The sequence below is a fragment of the Elephas maximus genome, chromosome 19 (assembly GCF_024166365.1).
Source record: "Elephas maximus indicus isolate mEleMax1 chromosome 19, mEleMax1 primary haplotype, whole genome shotgun sequence".
Taxonomy (NCBI): Eukaryota; Metazoa; Chordata; class Mammalia; order Proboscidea; family Elephantidae; genus Elephas; species Elephas maximus.
The window spans coordinates 53,345,126-53,362,160 of NC_064837.1; the positions used below are offsets into that span (position 1 = coordinate 53,345,126).

General features: G+C 36.0%; 1 protein-coding gene across 1 annotated transcript in view; it reads left to right on the forward strand.

The window, feature by feature from the left end:
- Nucleotides 1-17,035, forward strand: part of EFCAB3 (EF-hand calcium binding domain 3) — a 573,675-nt gene that overhangs the window by 159,102 nt on the left and 397,538 nt on the right. The window contains exons 31-36 of the mRNA XM_049861611.1: nucleotides 4,871-5,014; nucleotides 7,066-7,137; nucleotides 10,820-10,963; nucleotides 12,036-12,107; nucleotides 13,767-13,910; nucleotides 14,285-14,356. Coding sequence (XP_049717568.1) covers nucleotides 4,871-5,014; nucleotides 7,066-7,137; nucleotides 10,820-10,963; nucleotides 12,036-12,107; nucleotides 13,767-13,910; nucleotides 14,285-14,356 — 648 coding nt within the window. The remainder of the gene's footprint in view (nucleotides 1-4,870; nucleotides 5,015-7,065; nucleotides 7,138-10,819; nucleotides 10,964-12,035; nucleotides 12,108-13,766; nucleotides 13,911-14,284; nucleotides 14,357-17,035) is intronic.

The window sequence follows — 17,035 nt, forward strand, 5'->3', positions numbered from 1 at the left end:
CTGCTAACCTAAAGGTTGGAGGTTGAAACCTACCAGCAACTCTGTGGAAGAAAAGACCTGGTGATCTGCTCCCATAAAGATTACAGCCTAGAAAACCCTATGGGGCGGTTCTACTCTTGTTCTGTGGGGTCATCATAAGTCAGAATCGACTCGAGGGCCCCTACCAATAACAATAAAAACTCACCTAAAAAAGCCAAGCCCACTGTCATCGAGTCAATTCTCACAGCAACACTAAAAAACAGAGTAAAACTGCCCCATAGGGTTTCCAAAGAGTGACTGGTGGATTCGAACTGCCAACCTTTTGGTTAGCATCTGAGCTCTTAACCACTTCACCACCAGGGCTCCAACGACAATAGGTGCATAGTATATTTTACTGTAGTTTTAATTTGTATTTTCTTAATGACTAATGATGTTGAGCATCTTCTCATGAGCTAATTTGTCATCTCTGTATATTTTCTTTGGTGAAGTGCCTGTTCATATCTTTTGCCTGTTTTTAAAATGGGGCTGTTTGTTTTCTTATTACTTTATATATTCTGAATAAAATTTCTCAGATGTATGCTTTGCAAATATTTTCTGAGTCTGTGGTTCATCCCTTACAGTGTCTTTGGAGAGCAATAGTCTTAATTTTGTTGAAATCCAATTAATCAATTTTTTTCTTTAATGGATCATGTTTTTGGTGTCATTTAAGAAATCTTTGTCTTACCCAAGGTCACAAAGGTTTGATAGTATGTTTTCTTTCAGAAGTCTTACAGTTTTTGGTTTTACATTTTAGGCATGTGATCCATTTTGAGTTAATTTTTATACGTAGAGCAAATTATAGATTGAAATTCATTTTTTGCAAATGGTTATTCAATTTATCTAGCACCATTTTGAAAAGGCTATATTTTTTTTCCACTCAATTGTCTTTGCACATGTGTAGAAAATCAGTTGTGTGTATGTGTATATGTCTATTTCTGGATTCTTTTTTTACATTGATCTCATATCTCCTTTTTTCTAATACCACTTCATCTTGATTACTGTAGCTTTATAATAAATATTGAAATCAACCAGGTAGTGTTAGTGCTCCAATTTTGTTCTACTTTTCGAAAGTTATTTTGACATTCTAGGTCTTTTATATTATCATCGGAATTTTAGGATAAGTTTGTAAATCTCTATAAAAAAGACTGATGAGATTTTATTGGAGGAATTAGGGAGCTCATGAATTAGAATTTTTAAAACTTGGTAGCATAGTCTTTGATATTATTGCTATTAAAATTTATTCGTTACTTAGAAGCAGGCAGGGCATAATTTATAACTCAAGTAAATTAATAAATTAGTTTAAAAAATCTTTCATATGTGTTTTCTGTAAAAGCCTTGGTTTCTAGAGATTATCATGAATTATTTAAAAGACTTGTATATGCCATAGAAACTCATTATATTGAACCTAGAGCCATGAGCCAGACGATTAATTTTTGTTTTGAACTGGCAAATATTTTTCAGCTCTTTTTTATTCTGAATTACAATAGAGTTAATCTTAACTATATTTATTTTTATAAAGCCCAAATGAATTTTTCATGAAGTTGTTTGGAATACAGGCAGTCCCCGGGTTATGAATGAGATCCATTCCTAGCTGTGTCTTTAAGTCTAATTTGTAGGCTAGACTTAAATTAGACTTAAAGACTTAAAGACACAGTTTGTAGGTAAGTTGAAATGGGTGCATATGGTTCTTATTTAGCCTTACTTTAGTGCAGGGAAGGAGCCCTGGTGGCTCAGGGGTTAAAGCAATCGACTGTTAACCAAAATGTGGGTGGTTCGAAACCAACAGCGGTCTGCAGGAGAAAGATGTGTCAATCTGCTTCCATACAGATTTACAGCCTTGGAAACCCTATGGAGCAGTTCTATTCTGTCTTATAAAAAAAAAAAAACCTGCTTGACTGCCCTGACAGGGAGCACAACACAGAACCCCTGAGGGAGCCGGAGATCAGTGGGATGCAGACCCCAAATTCTCATAAAAAGACCAGACTTAAGTCTGACTGAGACTACAGGAATCCCGGCAGTCATGGTCCCCAAACCTTCTGTTGGCCCAAGATAGGAACCATTCCCGAAGACAACTCATCAGACATGGAAGGGACTGGACAATGGATTGGAGAGAGATGCGGATGAAGAGTGATCTACTTGTATCAGGTGGACACTTGAGACTGTGTTGGCATCTCCTGCCTGGAGGGGAGATAGGAGGGTAGAGAGGGTTAGAAACTGGCAAAATTGTCACAAAAGGAGAGACTGGAAGGGCTGACTCATTAGGGGGAGAGTAAGTGGGAGTATGGAGTAAGGTGTATATAAGCTTATATGTGACAGACTGACTTGATTTGTAAACGTTCACTTAAAGCTCAATAAAAATTATTAAAAAAAAAAAAAACCCGCTGCCGTCGAGTCGATTCCGACTCATAGCGACCCTATATTCTGTCTTATAGGCTCACTACTAGTCGAATCTACTTGATGGCAGTGGGTTTGAGTTTTAGTGCAAGAAAAGGCTTGAAGTCTTTTCAATGATTTAAAAGCTGTACTTGCAGCAAATGAAGATGAAGGTGATTGTGATGAAGAATTTGTTTCGAGTAGGGGTGGATTCAATCATTTCAAAGTGAGGGCAAATTTACATAACATTAAAGGGCAAGTACAAGTTGTCCATAAATCGGATGTTCATAATCCTGGGACTGCCCGTACTCTTGTTGAATTTCACAAATAATCTAGTATGTCATAGTAGAACTTGTGTAGTCTTCAGAGATTTTTAGTAATAACTTTCCTGTCAATTTAGAAAAAGCCACGGCCAATAACTATTGTGCTTTATAATTTTATCTTTTTCTTCCTGTATTGTACACTGTTTTCTGAATTAATATGGCCTTTTCTTTTTTTCTTTTTTTTTATTATTGTTTCAACAAATAGTGAATAGACAAAGTTTACTGTGTGTATGTGTTTTTAGAGGAAATATTCTAGTGTTAATAACGTAGTTATAACTCAATAATTTAAGTTGGGAGTTGAGGAGAACAACGTAACTGTAAATGATGTCGCCTTAATTTCATGCTTTAACATTTTTAACCATTTCCATTTTAAATAATCAGCAAAAGTTCTTGCTTCATAATGAACTGTTAAATAACTACTATGTCTATTTTAGTTGTAATCCTTTTTGTTCTAGATAAGAACTATCTTATGTAGATTTGATGCAAATGTGGAATGTTGTTCAAATAATGGTAGGTTAGATTATATATATATATATGATTAGAAGGCAGAAAGGTGTGAACAAAGGGATGACTAAGGAATAGAGCCACATGAGTCAGACTGAGGGTCTACCATGGGAGAAGGAAATACAGAGGTCAAGAGGTCAGTTTGTAAAAGCAGAAATGCATTATCTTCCCAAAGAAGTGTTCAGTTGAAGGACAACTATTCTTGCCTTTTGTGGGTGTCAGGAGTCTTTGGGATTATGAGATTAGAGTAGTTTTAGCCTGAATTTGAGGCTTATGTCTGAAACCTGCTGTAAAGGACCTGGCTTATTGAAGAATTAGGTGTGAAGATGGAGAGAGCTATCTGTTTGTTGGGAAATAAGATGTTTAATAAGTGAATTCAGTGACTCTTTTGTGGAGCCCTGGTGGTTTAGTGATTAAGAGCTCATCTACCAACCAAAAGGTCAGCAGTTTGAATCCAGCAGCCACTCCTTGGAAGCCTTGCGGGGCAGTTCTACTCTGTCCTATAGGGTCGCTATGAGTCAAAATCCACTTGATGGCAATGGGTTTGTGTACCTGTAATTTACTTTTAAAAAATAGCATTATATTCTCTTAAACTAGAGATTTTGATCCAAGTAGTGACCTTGTATGTATGGTGATTTATATAACTCATTGATAAAGAAGTTAGAGGCATGGCTGTAATCTTAAGGGTCCAGTTTAGAGGAGAAAGCTCCTAGAGGTTTAGATACAGCCAGGGAGGAGTGCAAAGTACATCATCTTGAAAGTACCTCTAGTATTTTTGTTTTCTTTACAGAAGAACCTTGACATCTATTCCCTGTCACTGTAAACTCTTCCATTAAAATTTCATATACAGGTTTTGTGGCATTTGACTCTTATAAATATCTTTTAGATTAAAAAGTAAGACTGTTTCTCTTTTTAGGCACAGTGTATTCCCAAAAACCTTAATACTCCTACTTGTTGGCTTCCTGGGTTAGGAAAGAGGCAAGAACCTTTAAATAAGCAAGTAAAAGTGGCGAGGATAAGGAAAAAATTAATGAATCAGCAACATATATAAACAGAAGAAAATTCAGGACTACTTATATTGTCATGCCCTGAAATTTGGGCAGTTTCATGTAGATAGAGATGAACCCTGAAGTCCCTTTCACTCACTTAAACACTCCCTAGGTAGTACACCCATAGCCATCAAGTCAATTCCGACTCATAGCGACCCTACAGAACAGAGTAGAACTGCCCCATGGAGTTTCCAAGGAGTGGCTGACGGATTCGAACTGCCGACCTTTTCAGTTAGCAGCTGAGCTCTTAGGTCGCTGTGAGTTGTAATCAACCCATCAGCAACAGGTTTGGTTTTGGTTTAGGTAGTGGGTCAATCGCTGCATTTTAACTTTTTAAAAAAATTGATCATTTTGTTGAGTTAGATAAAGAAATCTCAGTCAACTTAATTTTTTTTATTTTGAGACAAAAATAACTGACCAATTCAGGGAAATAATTAGAATAAAGAATTATTTAATTAATTGTGGAATCATAGTGATGTTAATTGAGATATGTTTGAAAAACAGTTTAGAATTTTATTGTTCAGAAGTTTAGAAAATAAAAATATTCCCAAAGTGTATTAAGTGATTTACAGAATCCCTATTTATTTTCTTATTTATTTTCAGATATACACACTGCCCTCAATACTGTCAACTTGATGAACTGTGACAGAATTCAAGTTAATGACTTGAAAGATGCTTTTGATGACCTTGGTATTCCTTTAAAGTCTGAAGAACACAAGATGTTAGAGAAAACGCTTGATGTAGATGGTACGTAAAATCACTATCAGCTGGTTTTCGTAATAAAGTGCCAGCAATTATTTTCATATTTTAAAAGAGTAATTGGCTTTATCAAATTTCAACTATTACCGTATCTTGGACATTCCATTCCCTTTCCCTATCCTCCAATCCTCACACCCCCAACAATTTTCTCAGAATAAAAGCTCAGTGAATTGTGAAGTGTCACACAACAGTTCTTGAATAATTGCCAGAGAAACAGTAATAACACTGAGTTCTATAGGAGTTCAAAGGAGAGCCATTTCATTCATTCAGTGGAAGTTTATTGAATATCTGTTGCTTGCAAAGCACTAAGTATATAAAGATAAAAGACACAGTTTCTTAAGAGCTTACAGTCTATTGAGATGATAAACACCAAGAGCACCAATGTTAAATGCTATGAAATAGGTAAACATAGGGTGTTACGGGAACATATACAATAGGTACCTAATCTGTAAGAGTTGGATTGAGTGGTCAGAAGGGCTTCCTGGAGGAGAGGACATTGGAGTTGGGTAGTGAAATGTAAGTATAAATTAGCCAGGAATTGGGGGTTCTGGGGACCAGAGGAGGTTAGCAGCAATACTCAGCATGTGCAAAGTGTAGAAGAAGTTAAGTTCATGGAGAAGCCAGGGAACTCCAAGTAGTCCCATAGGACTTAGAGCAGTGGATCTCAAACTGATTTACATCAGAATTACCCAGGGAATTTGTTAAATATCCAGATACTTCAATCTTCCAGGTCTCTTGACTCACAATCTCTGCATTGGGGCCAAGGTGCATGCATGTGTGTACATGTATATATATATTTTAAACAAGCTCTGCAATTCATTATGACGTGAGCCAAAGTTTGGCCATTGATTTGGTGAGGCATAGTAAGAGAAGGAGAGAAATGAGGCTGGCCGTATAGTCAAGAGAAGATCAAGAAGGATTTTTTTTTTTTTCCGAGCAAGAGTTTGAATTTTATGCTTAAGGCTCTAGGGAGTTATTGAAGAATTCAAAGTTGAAAAGTGACATGATTAATTTTGCACTTTAAGTAGCCATTCTGGCATCAGTGTTAAGAAATGATTGAAGGAGAGCAATATGGAAAGCAGGGAGACATTTTAGATGGCATGTAATAATCCAGGTTAAAAATTATAAGGCTTTGGCTTTAGGGATGGAAAGAAGACACGTGAGATTGGGGAGGCAGAGCTTTATTGTTGTTTAAGTTAGGGAAAGGAGAGGGATAGGAATTGAGAATGAGTAACATTTCTGGCATGGGTGACTTATTTCATGATGATGTCCTTTACTAAGATAGGGAATACAGGAGGAGGTTCAGTTTTAGTGAAAAAATGAGTTCAGTTTAGGAAATAACCGTGTTGAAGGTAATTGTGAACGTAGACTTGAAGGTGGGCTGGAAATAGAAATGTGGAAGTCATCAACATACAGTTTGTAGTTACAAGTTAATTCAGGGGAAATATACAGAGTATAAGGAGAAGGACAGAGCACTGGGGCACACTAACACTTAAGTAATGATGGACAAAGTATAGTTTATAAAGGACATTGCGAAGAAGTAACCAGAACAGTAGAAGGGAAACCAAGAGAAAGCAGTATCAACAAAACAAAGAGAAGAAAGAGTTGAAAGGAGGAAGGTGTTAAGACAGAAATTTAAAAGTGTTTATTGGTTTGGCAGTAGTTAACTGGTGAACTTGGTAAGAGCAGTTTCAGTGGAAGTAGAAGCCAGATTGCACTAGTTTGAGGTGTGAATGAGGATATGAGGAGTAAAACATTTCTTCCCAGAAATTAGGTTGTAAAGGAAAGGAATAGGGCAGTAGTTAAAGGGGAATATAGGCTAAGGGAAAGCTTTTTGTAAAACCATGAAGTAATTTTGACATGGATAGGATTTGGGTGGGTAGAGAGTACATAGCATTCTCCACAAAAGTGTAGAGAGGTAGAAAATCATAAAATCTGTTGGGGACAGTAAGTGAACCAATTTAGCTTACTGTGTAAGTCCTTTATGTTTCTTGAACATATTAATTTCTCTTTTTTTTTTACTGTTTTTCTCTTCACAGAAAAGGGAGACGTTTCCCTAAAGACTGCCCTTTTAGCATTGAAAAGCAGTAAGCGTTTTCAAGATTTTAGAGGTGAGAATAATTAGGGAGCTTTATACACGTTTAAGCTGTTCTGTTGTACAAAAGGGTGCATGAGTCGGAACCTACTTGATAGCACCTAACAACAGCATACACATTTAGAATATAGGAAATACTTACCATAATTGTTGAAAAATGATAGGCCACTTACATAAAAATATAACTAATATGCCACAAGATTGGGTGAATGGTACACATTTAGTATTTTAAGAGTTCAGATGAAGGTGAGCGTCCTTTATTCTCTTAAGTCTGGTTTTTAACATCACTTATTCATAATTGAAGTAAATAGTATGTCTTCTAAAAAGGATGCCCGAAATATGTGACTTTAAAAATGTTTTCACTAATAAATTTAAATTTTTATATTACATAATACATTCACACAGATCATAAATAAAAAAAGTATATGAAGATATACAGTGAAAATCTTCCTCCTACCTGTTCTCTTATTCATCCAGTTTCTATCTCCTCCTCCCAGTAACTAACCACTATATTTAGTTTCTTATGTGTGGCAGGGTTGTGTCATTTCACTTCACTTATTCATTCTCTATGCTGAGCAAATAATTTGAGAAGCTGGACATACGAAGAAGAGCACGGTAGCACAGTTAGAGAAGGGCTTACTAACAACCTGCAATGTGCAGATGACACAACCTTGCTGCCTGAAAATGAAGACTGTTTGGAGTACTTACTGATGAAGGTCAAAGACTACAGCCTTCAGTATGGATTATACCTGAACATCAAGAAAATGAAAATCCTCAGAACTGGACTGATAAACAATATCATGATAAATGGAAAAAAAGATTGAAGTTGTCGATGATCTCATTCTACTTGGATTAACAGTCCTGTTGCTGTCAGGTCGATTCTGACTCATAGCAACCCTGTAGGCAGAGTAGAACTGCCCCGTAGGGTTTCCAAGGGGCAGTTGGTGGATTCAAACATGCCAACCTTTTGGTTAGCTGCTGCGCCTTAAGAAGGAACAAATCTGTCTTGGAAGAATTGCAGCCAGAATGCTCCTTAGAAGAAAGTGTGGCAAGACTTCATCACACGTGCTTTGGATATGTTATCAGGAGGGACCGGTCCCTGGAAAAGGACATCATTCTGGGTAAAGTAGAAGGCCAGCAAAAAAGAGGAAGACCCTCAACAAGATGAACTGACACAGTCACTGCAACAAGGGGCTCAAGCATAACAATGATTGTGAGGATGGCACAGGACTGGGCAGTTGACAACCTGATAAAAGAATGGAAACAATGAAGGAACAGAAAGAAAAAATTGAAACAGTCAATAACTAAGTAACAAATATTGACAGAGTACATTTGATATTCACCATGGTGATTGCACAATTAGTATAATACAGCACAAGGTTCTTGTTCTTAATGTGCTTACAGTCAGACTGGAGTCTTGTTTAAGATTTGTATTTAGAAAGCAGTACAATAGATTATGTAGCACTGGCTGTAAGGGCTCTAGGTATTGGGATATAATGAGATCAGAGTGAACTATAATTATCTGGGGAAACTTGATGGAACAGATGGACTTTGAACTAGTTGCTGGATTGGAGGTAAGGTGAGGAGAAGATTTAGATAGGCATTCTAGGTGAGAGGACTAGCATGCACAAAGGACATTGTGAGAGTGAATCTGATGTTTGTAGGGGAATAGTTAAGTATAAAGGGTTCATGTCACAGAATGAATTTGTGAATGCACAAATTCTGAATGATAAAATACTTTATAACATTGAAAATTACGGTATGACTGAGTTACAGCTATTCCCCAAATAGATAATGAAATTACTACCTTATAGCTATAATATTTTTAGTGTCTGTTTCTAGGTGTAGCAGCTTGTCCAAGGGAAGGTTATGGAAGCTCCATAGATACATCCAAACGCCCCGAGGGACCCAGTTACTGGGCTGAGGGCTGTGGGGACCATGGTCTTGGGGAACATCTAGCTCAATTGGCATAACATAGCTTATAAAGAAAATGTTCTACATTCTACTTTGGTGAGTAGCGTCTGGGGTCTTAAAAGCTTGTGAGCGGCCATCTAAGATACTCCACTGGTCTCACCTCGTTGGGAGCAAGGGAGAATGAAGAAAACCAAAGACACAAGGGGAAGATAAGCCCAAAGAAGTAATGGACCACAACTACGCAGCCTTCACCAGACTGAGTCCAACACAACTAGATGGTGCCCAGCTACCATCACCAACTGCTGTGACAGGGATCACAGTAGAGGGTCCTGGACAGAGCTGGAGAAAAATGTAGAACAAAATTCTCACTCACAAAAAAAAGACCAGGCTTCCTGGCCTGACAGAGATTGGAGAAACCTCAAGAGTATGGCCCCCAGACACCCTTTTAGCCCAGTAATGAAGTCACTCCTGAGGTTCACTTTTCAGCCAAAGATTAGATGGACCCATAAAACAAAATGAAGCTAAAGGGGTACACCAGCCCAGGGGCAAGGACTAGAAGGCAGGAGGCGACAGGAAAGCTGGTAATAGGGAACGCAAGGTCGAGAAGGGAGAGTGTCGACGTATCGTGGGGTTGATAACCAATATCCCAAAACAGTATGTGTACTAATTGTTTAATTAAAAACTAGTTTGTTCTGTAAACCTTCATTTAAAATACAATTTAAGAAAAGACAAAAAAGCTTATATATATATATTTCTAGGTATAAAACTTTTCCTGAATGTAAAGGCAGCGTCAACATACTTTGTACTAGGAAGTTCGGCCATCTCAGTAAAAAGATAAAAATTCAGATCCCAAAGTACCAAATCCAAATCGACCGTGTTATTGTGTGATAAATATAGGCTTTCCTTAGACAGAATAGATAACTACTTTTGTAAAGTGATGTGAAGGATAGTCACCCCCTATAATAAAGTTCTTTAGGCTCTTCCACAGCATCAGGAACCCCTACCATTAGGGCATTCCTTTGTACCAAGTTATTATCTATATTAACCCACTATTAAAGTGTTTATTATCATAATGTGGGGTGAGTAGTATGTGGGAGTGAAATTCTCCCTCTTATGTTAACATTGTGATTGTTAGTTGCCATCAAGCTGATTCTGACTCATGGCGAGCCTATATATGCAGAGTAGCACTGCTCCGTAACGTTTTCAAAGCCGTGAACTTTTGGAAGCAGATCACCAGGCCTGTCTTCTGAGGTGCCTCTGGGTGGATTTAAACCCGAACCCGTCCGTTAGTAGTTGAGTGCTTAACTGTTTGCACCACCCAGGGACACCGATATTAATTTCCAGTTATTAAAAAAAGTAAAGATTCTATTAGCAGATTAGTTAGCTGTCACCTTGTACACCAGGATTCTCAGCCCTGAAGGAAAGGAAGTCAGTTCAAGACAAGTTAGTTTTAGTGAAGGCATGGGAAAGAGGCAGATTGAGGAGGTGGTAATTGGGAAGCAGGATCCTTATGTGTTCAAAGCACATAAGGAAAGCATGCAGAAGCAGAGGCAGATGAGACAATTCCAAAGATTAATTCCTACTAACAGTTTGTCTTACAGTTGATCTTTTATCTGTATCACATGAGAGTTAACACATACCCATATCTAGAGAGTATGAAATTTGAATTTCACTGTGCTATATCATCTTTAAATAAAAAATGTTGGGTATCTATACTAATTTTTAGAATTATATTTTAATTATTTAGAATTTGTATCTAAACTGAAAATATTTTCTCTTGATAGAGGTTAATGAACTTGCAAAGGCCTTAGACAAAATCACCAATGAAAAGGTGAATGTTGATGACGTAAAATCTATACTGAAAGGCTTAGGGATTTATTTTCCAGAAGAGGAGTTACAGGAAGTACTCACATCCACTGCCGTTGATAGTAAGTGTTTCCTTTTCTGAATCACTTATTGCATATAAAGCTTGTGTTTACTTTTTACTCATAAATCCACAGGGCTGAGTGGTAGTAATCAGATGTAATGAGTTCAGCAACACTAGATTTTCTGTTTTAGGCTTGGGTGGGAATTTATTCTGGATCATCCTCATATCGAACATTCTAGGAAAGCACAGAACTTGACGGAACTGCCTTGTTTTTCTGGGTCTTGCAAGTTTTCTGCCTTTAGCAGGTGCAGTCTTACTGTTTTTCTGTGGCTTGTTTTAGCGGAAAATATTTGAGTTTTCTTTCTCTGACAGGTTTTCACTTTACACAGGTTCGAGTTTTCACAAATTTTACTGTATGATCTTCTCTCCTTTCCATTTCTTTGCCTCCTGAGGTTTGTATCAATAATTGGTGGGTTTTTATTTGGTCATGATCTATATAGATTTTATGTCAGCTGTCTCAGGCTCACTAAACAAAGACTTGGTGGTACACAGAACAAGTTGGTCTCCCCAGAATCCTAAAAGGGCTACACTAGTGTTTCTGGAGTCCTACCAATGGGAAGTTTAGCTTTGTAACATTCTTTTTTTTTTTTAATTTCCAAGTATATGACTAAATAGAAAGCAAAGACTTCATGCTTCCTTTATTAATATATCTTTGCTCATAAGTATATATAGTCTACTTTAGATATTATAGTTGAGTTTGGCTCAGGGCACTTATATTTTGGTAGATAAATTGTCTTACATGAAAATATAGGCAGTTATAAGGTTTGTAATGCTGCAAAATTAAAAGAGAAAATACAGTATCAGAAAGGAAACATCAAAATAATGGTCGCAATTAGTTAAGACGTATAAAATCCATAAAATGCTCATTGGCTGTATAGCAACAGACACCACAAGAGTCATCATAGTCATTCATGTTCCTTTTCATAGTTGGCTTGAGGTGTGTATAGAAGAATCAGGATTAGAAAAACATAGGACTAACTATAGTTTTGAAGATTAAGTAGGTATGCATATATTCTGACCCCACTCTTTTCTATCCTTTGATTAAAAACTATTCCTTTATGTTTCATTTTCAGACAAGGGAAATGTGGTCTTAAAAGATTTCATGACTGGGTTGACACATACATCATATTTTACTAAAAGTTCAGGTGAGCGAGAATTTTGTAACAATAAAATTTTGAGTGGAAAAATAGTATTACTTTTGATTATATGCATTGTGTGGTTTTTCTAATGCTATGAATCAAGCCATATGCATAATTACACACACACACACACACACACACACACACACACACAAACAAATGTACTTAGGGTGAGGAATCAATAGGGAGTTCTAGCCCTGACCTTTTGTGGGCTTATAGTACATTTTCTGAATTTACAGTGTATTTTTTCACCACTCAGAAAAGTTTCAATATACAAAATCTATCTGGATAGTTCTTCCTAGTGTTCAAGTTTGTGACTCAAGATGGCTGCCATTGATTGGTGATGATACAGTGGCCATTTTACTGAAATACTGTGGGAAAAAGATCAGTGTTTCCTCCTCTTTTTTTTTTTATCTTATTATCCCTTCTCTCAAAGGGGATTTTTATTATGGGAAGATTAACTGTTGAAACATATAAGAACATATAGGAACATGTTGAAACATATAGGCTTTCCCCATGGTATCCTTGCCACCACTCCGCTACCCTTGCCTTGAGGCATTGGATGTAATTTGATTTTAATGTATTTAATGAACAGGCATTTCCAACTGCTAGAGGTGTCTGTGGAACTTCTGGGTCTCCCTGAAGTTTGGGCTAAATGAGCCTAGGTTAGTAAGTCCACAACTGTCCTGGATGCCCTGGGTCTTCTCAGGGCCGCCCATTATCTTGAGAATAACTAAAATGCATTAATTTCCTCTGGTATCTCTCCAAAATTGAGATGGAATTCCAAAAGGTCTAGTTTAAGTAGTTATGAAATGAAATTGTTCTCCAGATCCTAGAAGCTTAGGATGTGGCCAAACTGGTCTGTGTTTTCAGTAGACCAAAATATTTTGTCCTTAATCCTTGGTTTTCTACATGTGGCCTATAAGACGCTCCCAGGTAGGTGGTTCATAAGCAAACTTCTTACAGAGTTCATGCTTATGTGATAGTGCTCGGTCGCTATGAGTTGGAATTGACTCCTCGGCAACAGGCTTGGTTTTTGGTTTTATCGTAATAAAATATTTAAAATTTTTTCCTTACTTGAATTAACAAGTTATACATGGTACTTTCAAAAATAAATATTATCTTTCTTTTGGTATTGATATAAAAAAAATATATAGCAGTGCCAAATTTTTCATGGGGGTTGAGGGGACATTTTTGTGTATGTTGGCACATGTGAGTGATCCACTGAATAAAAAAATTCATTGAGAATAGCCACATAAACCTATGACCAGTTAACCAGTTTTTGGCAAGGTCACTTTCACGATTTGCTACCATAGTTTTAATAGAATACCCAGCCTCAGATATGATAAAGAGTGTAAGACGATGTTCTGAGATTTCTTTTTATGTAATCATTCTTAAATTTCAAAATTATATATCTGCAGTGACTTGGTTAGCATAATAATTAAACATTCAGTGTATGAAATCAAATAACCTGGACTTTTGGTACTGACCTCACAGAGTTTTCATGGGATTAAATTATATGATATATTTAGGCACTTAGCGTAGTGTCTAACTAGCTCAAACTGAATACTTAGTTGTTGTTGTTATTATTCAGGACCTATTATTTATATTTGAGTTTTTTTTTTTTTTTTAACCTCATACATTATATATGTTTTTTGCATTTAGAAATAGAAGGCCCCTTGAAAGCCCTGGCCTCCATTAGGAAAAATGTGATCAATCCTGATGACCTAGGTTCCATAATGAAAAATTTAGGAGTTCCAGTGCCCCAAGATGTGATTCAAAGAACACTGAAGAATGTGACTTTCAGGGGTGAGTATTTAATGTGTTTTTGGGTATCATTTATCTTAGCTGAAATGATCTGTTTGAATTTTTCAAGAATCCTTAAAGAATTTATCTACTTTATGGATTATTCAAGGCTTCCATCTACTTCCTAATCAAAGGGGTTCTAGTTATTTTCAGCTGGGTTCTATTTTCAGTAGCAACATGCAGAAGAGGATCCACGGGGATGAGTGCGTGTCTGAATGAGTATGTATGCATCTGTCTTTCTGACTGACTGTAGACCTCTAACCGTATTTCAAGGCCAAGTCTATAAATTATTTTTCAATATAGCAATTAGACTGTGTTGCCTGTCCCTGACCTCTGATTATTTACCTTTCCCATATTCGCTGACATGCATTTTTAAGAGGATGGGACAGTGAATTTGGAAGAGTTTATGGACAATTTAAGCAATTCAAGATTTTCGTCTCTACCTGAAAGTGAGTAAGAATTTCCAGTTACATAAAAATATATAATGATATATGTGTTGTAGATCTCTTGAAAAAATACCAGATGGGCTTTGAGATTGTCTTAAACTCTTTTGGCCCTGGCATAGTTTTCTAATGCCTTTGTGCCCTACATGTGTAGTGTGTGGCGCAACAGGAAAAGACCATGATCTTTAGGGAGCATTAGTTAACTATTCTGCTTAGCCTGAGCACCAGAGTCCTGACTGCAATCGTCTCTCGTTAAAATCCTTACGAAGATAAAACTAAGATTAATTAAAAATGACTGAACCAGCACTTGAAGTCAGTCTACAAGTTATTCTAACTTAACTAAAGTGTGATTGTATGAGGCTTATTAATGTATGATAAATAATGGGATTCTGGTATTAACTTATCATTCTCCTTCACCAAGAAACTGGTGAAGACCCTTTGTTAATATTAAGAGAATAATTTTTATTCTGTTTTGGATTTCTCTTGTTTTTTTGAACTTTGTGTTCTTTAATTATTTCTCCTTATATACTAAATCAAAGTTTAATTTTGGTTTAGTGTTTATTACGATGCTAAGAACCCTTCTTTTGGTTTGTATAGTTTTTCTGTAATCTCAGGCCTTTGGCTTCTCTGATGAGTTGCCCTTTTTCTTGCTTCCATACTACTAAAAAGGAAGGGATGTTGTATATTTTGTATTGTTAAGTGGGAAGAGTAATTCTGACTGCAAGCTGAAAACTATATCCACTTCCCAATCACTTCATATTGTACAATATTAAATGCCCCCTGTGGTAGCAGGAGCTCAAAATTTACTTTTTGACCATTTCCCACATGCTTTTGGATGGGCATACATGATAGCTTTGACAAACCAAAAATATTTAGGAAGAGATGTTTTATAGAAATGCCTACTCTGGGGGGAACTTCTTAATAATATGGTTTAGCTCTTTTTGAAAACTGGCATTAAAAACAACCATGTGAAAAGTGTTATACTATCTCCTGAAGACATTGTTCATTATGTTACTTAATGGTAAATATGACAAATTTTTCTTGAAACTTAATATCAGAAAAGAATTTCTCTTTCCCAGAGTACCAGTGTGCCTTGTATAAAGGATAACCCGAGTTCTTTTTTGTGCCTTAGCTACCGGAAAGCTCAGGCCTAAATTTAATATTTAGTTACTGTAACTATATTAGCTTTATTGTGTTTTAAATTTTTTATTTCTATTTTAAATACATTAATCATTTATTAAATAATTCCTCAAAATATTTTGAGAAGTAATTGGGTATAAATTATAAAGCAACATATCAAAAACTGCTATTTGTGAATGCTGGCCCATGGGATGTTAACTGGTATGTCAATTAATATTCTGTGGTTAATTTGAAAAATACTGGGGTAGTAAACAAACAAATTTCTGTGCTGCCAGGCTATTCAGAGCTTTTATATGTTTAAGAATTTGACAGAGTATGGAGCAGATACTGAATCTGTTAGATTACAAAACTCTTGTTTATTTTATTTTGGTTATTTTACTTACAAGTTATGAAATATTTCAGACACAAAAATATAGAAAATAATTTTAACATTTTGTTATATTTTCTTTGGGCCTTTTATTTATTTATTTAAAGAATTAAAAATGTTCAGTTACAGTTGGAGCCCCCTCCACCATTCCCAACTTTATTATCTTCATGCCTTCTCTTACTTCCCAATGATAGCCCCAAGTTGGTGCAGAACCCTTTTGTATTGCCTATTAACTTCTCCTGTGTTCTTCAGAACACAATTTGGAAAACACCGTTTTGAGGAATAAAATGGAACACTTGTTGGCTGCTAGTATATTAAAAGTGAATTGATTTATGTACACTTGTACTATGTGGCTTTGCTAAATTCTCTAACTAGTATCTGGTATTTTTCGTAGATTTCTTAGAATTTTCTATGTTATATCATTTGCAAATAGAAACAGTTTTACTACTTTTCTTTCCATCCTTTACGCCTTTTCTTTTTCTTGTTCTTGCTGTATTCATGCCTTATTCTGACTTTAGGAATAAAACATTCACCCTTTCACCATTAAGTATGATGTTAGATGTAGGTTTTCTTTAAATGTCCACTTTGGGGAAATTCTTTTCCCAGTTTGCTGACAGCATTTATCATAAATGGCTATTGCATTTTGTAAAATGCTTTTTCTGTATCTACTAAAATGATCATATTGTTTTTCTCCTTTATTCTGTTAATATGGTGAATTACAATGACTGTGAAACGTTAAACCAATCTTGTAGTCCCTTGATAAACTCCACTTGGTCATGTATTTTTCTTCTCATATACTGCTGGATTTGATTTGATAATGTTTTGTTAAATTTTTGTGTTTATGTTCATGAGGGATATTGGTCTATAGCTTTCTTGTGATGTCTTAAGTTTTGGTTTTAGGATAATGTTGAACCTCATAAAATGAGTTGGAAGTCTTATTTTCTGAAAAAGTTTGTGTAAGTTTGGAAATACTTTTTTTCAGTAAATATTTTGTAGAATTCAAAAATGAGGCCATCTGGACATGAAATTTTCTTTATGGTAAGGCTTTAAATTTAAAAGAAATTTCTTTGATACAGGAATATTCAGGTTTTCTGTTTCATCTCGTCAGGTTTGTTAAACTGTAGTTTTTAAAAAATTCCATTTCATCCAATTTGTCATACTGGGTGGCATAAATTTGT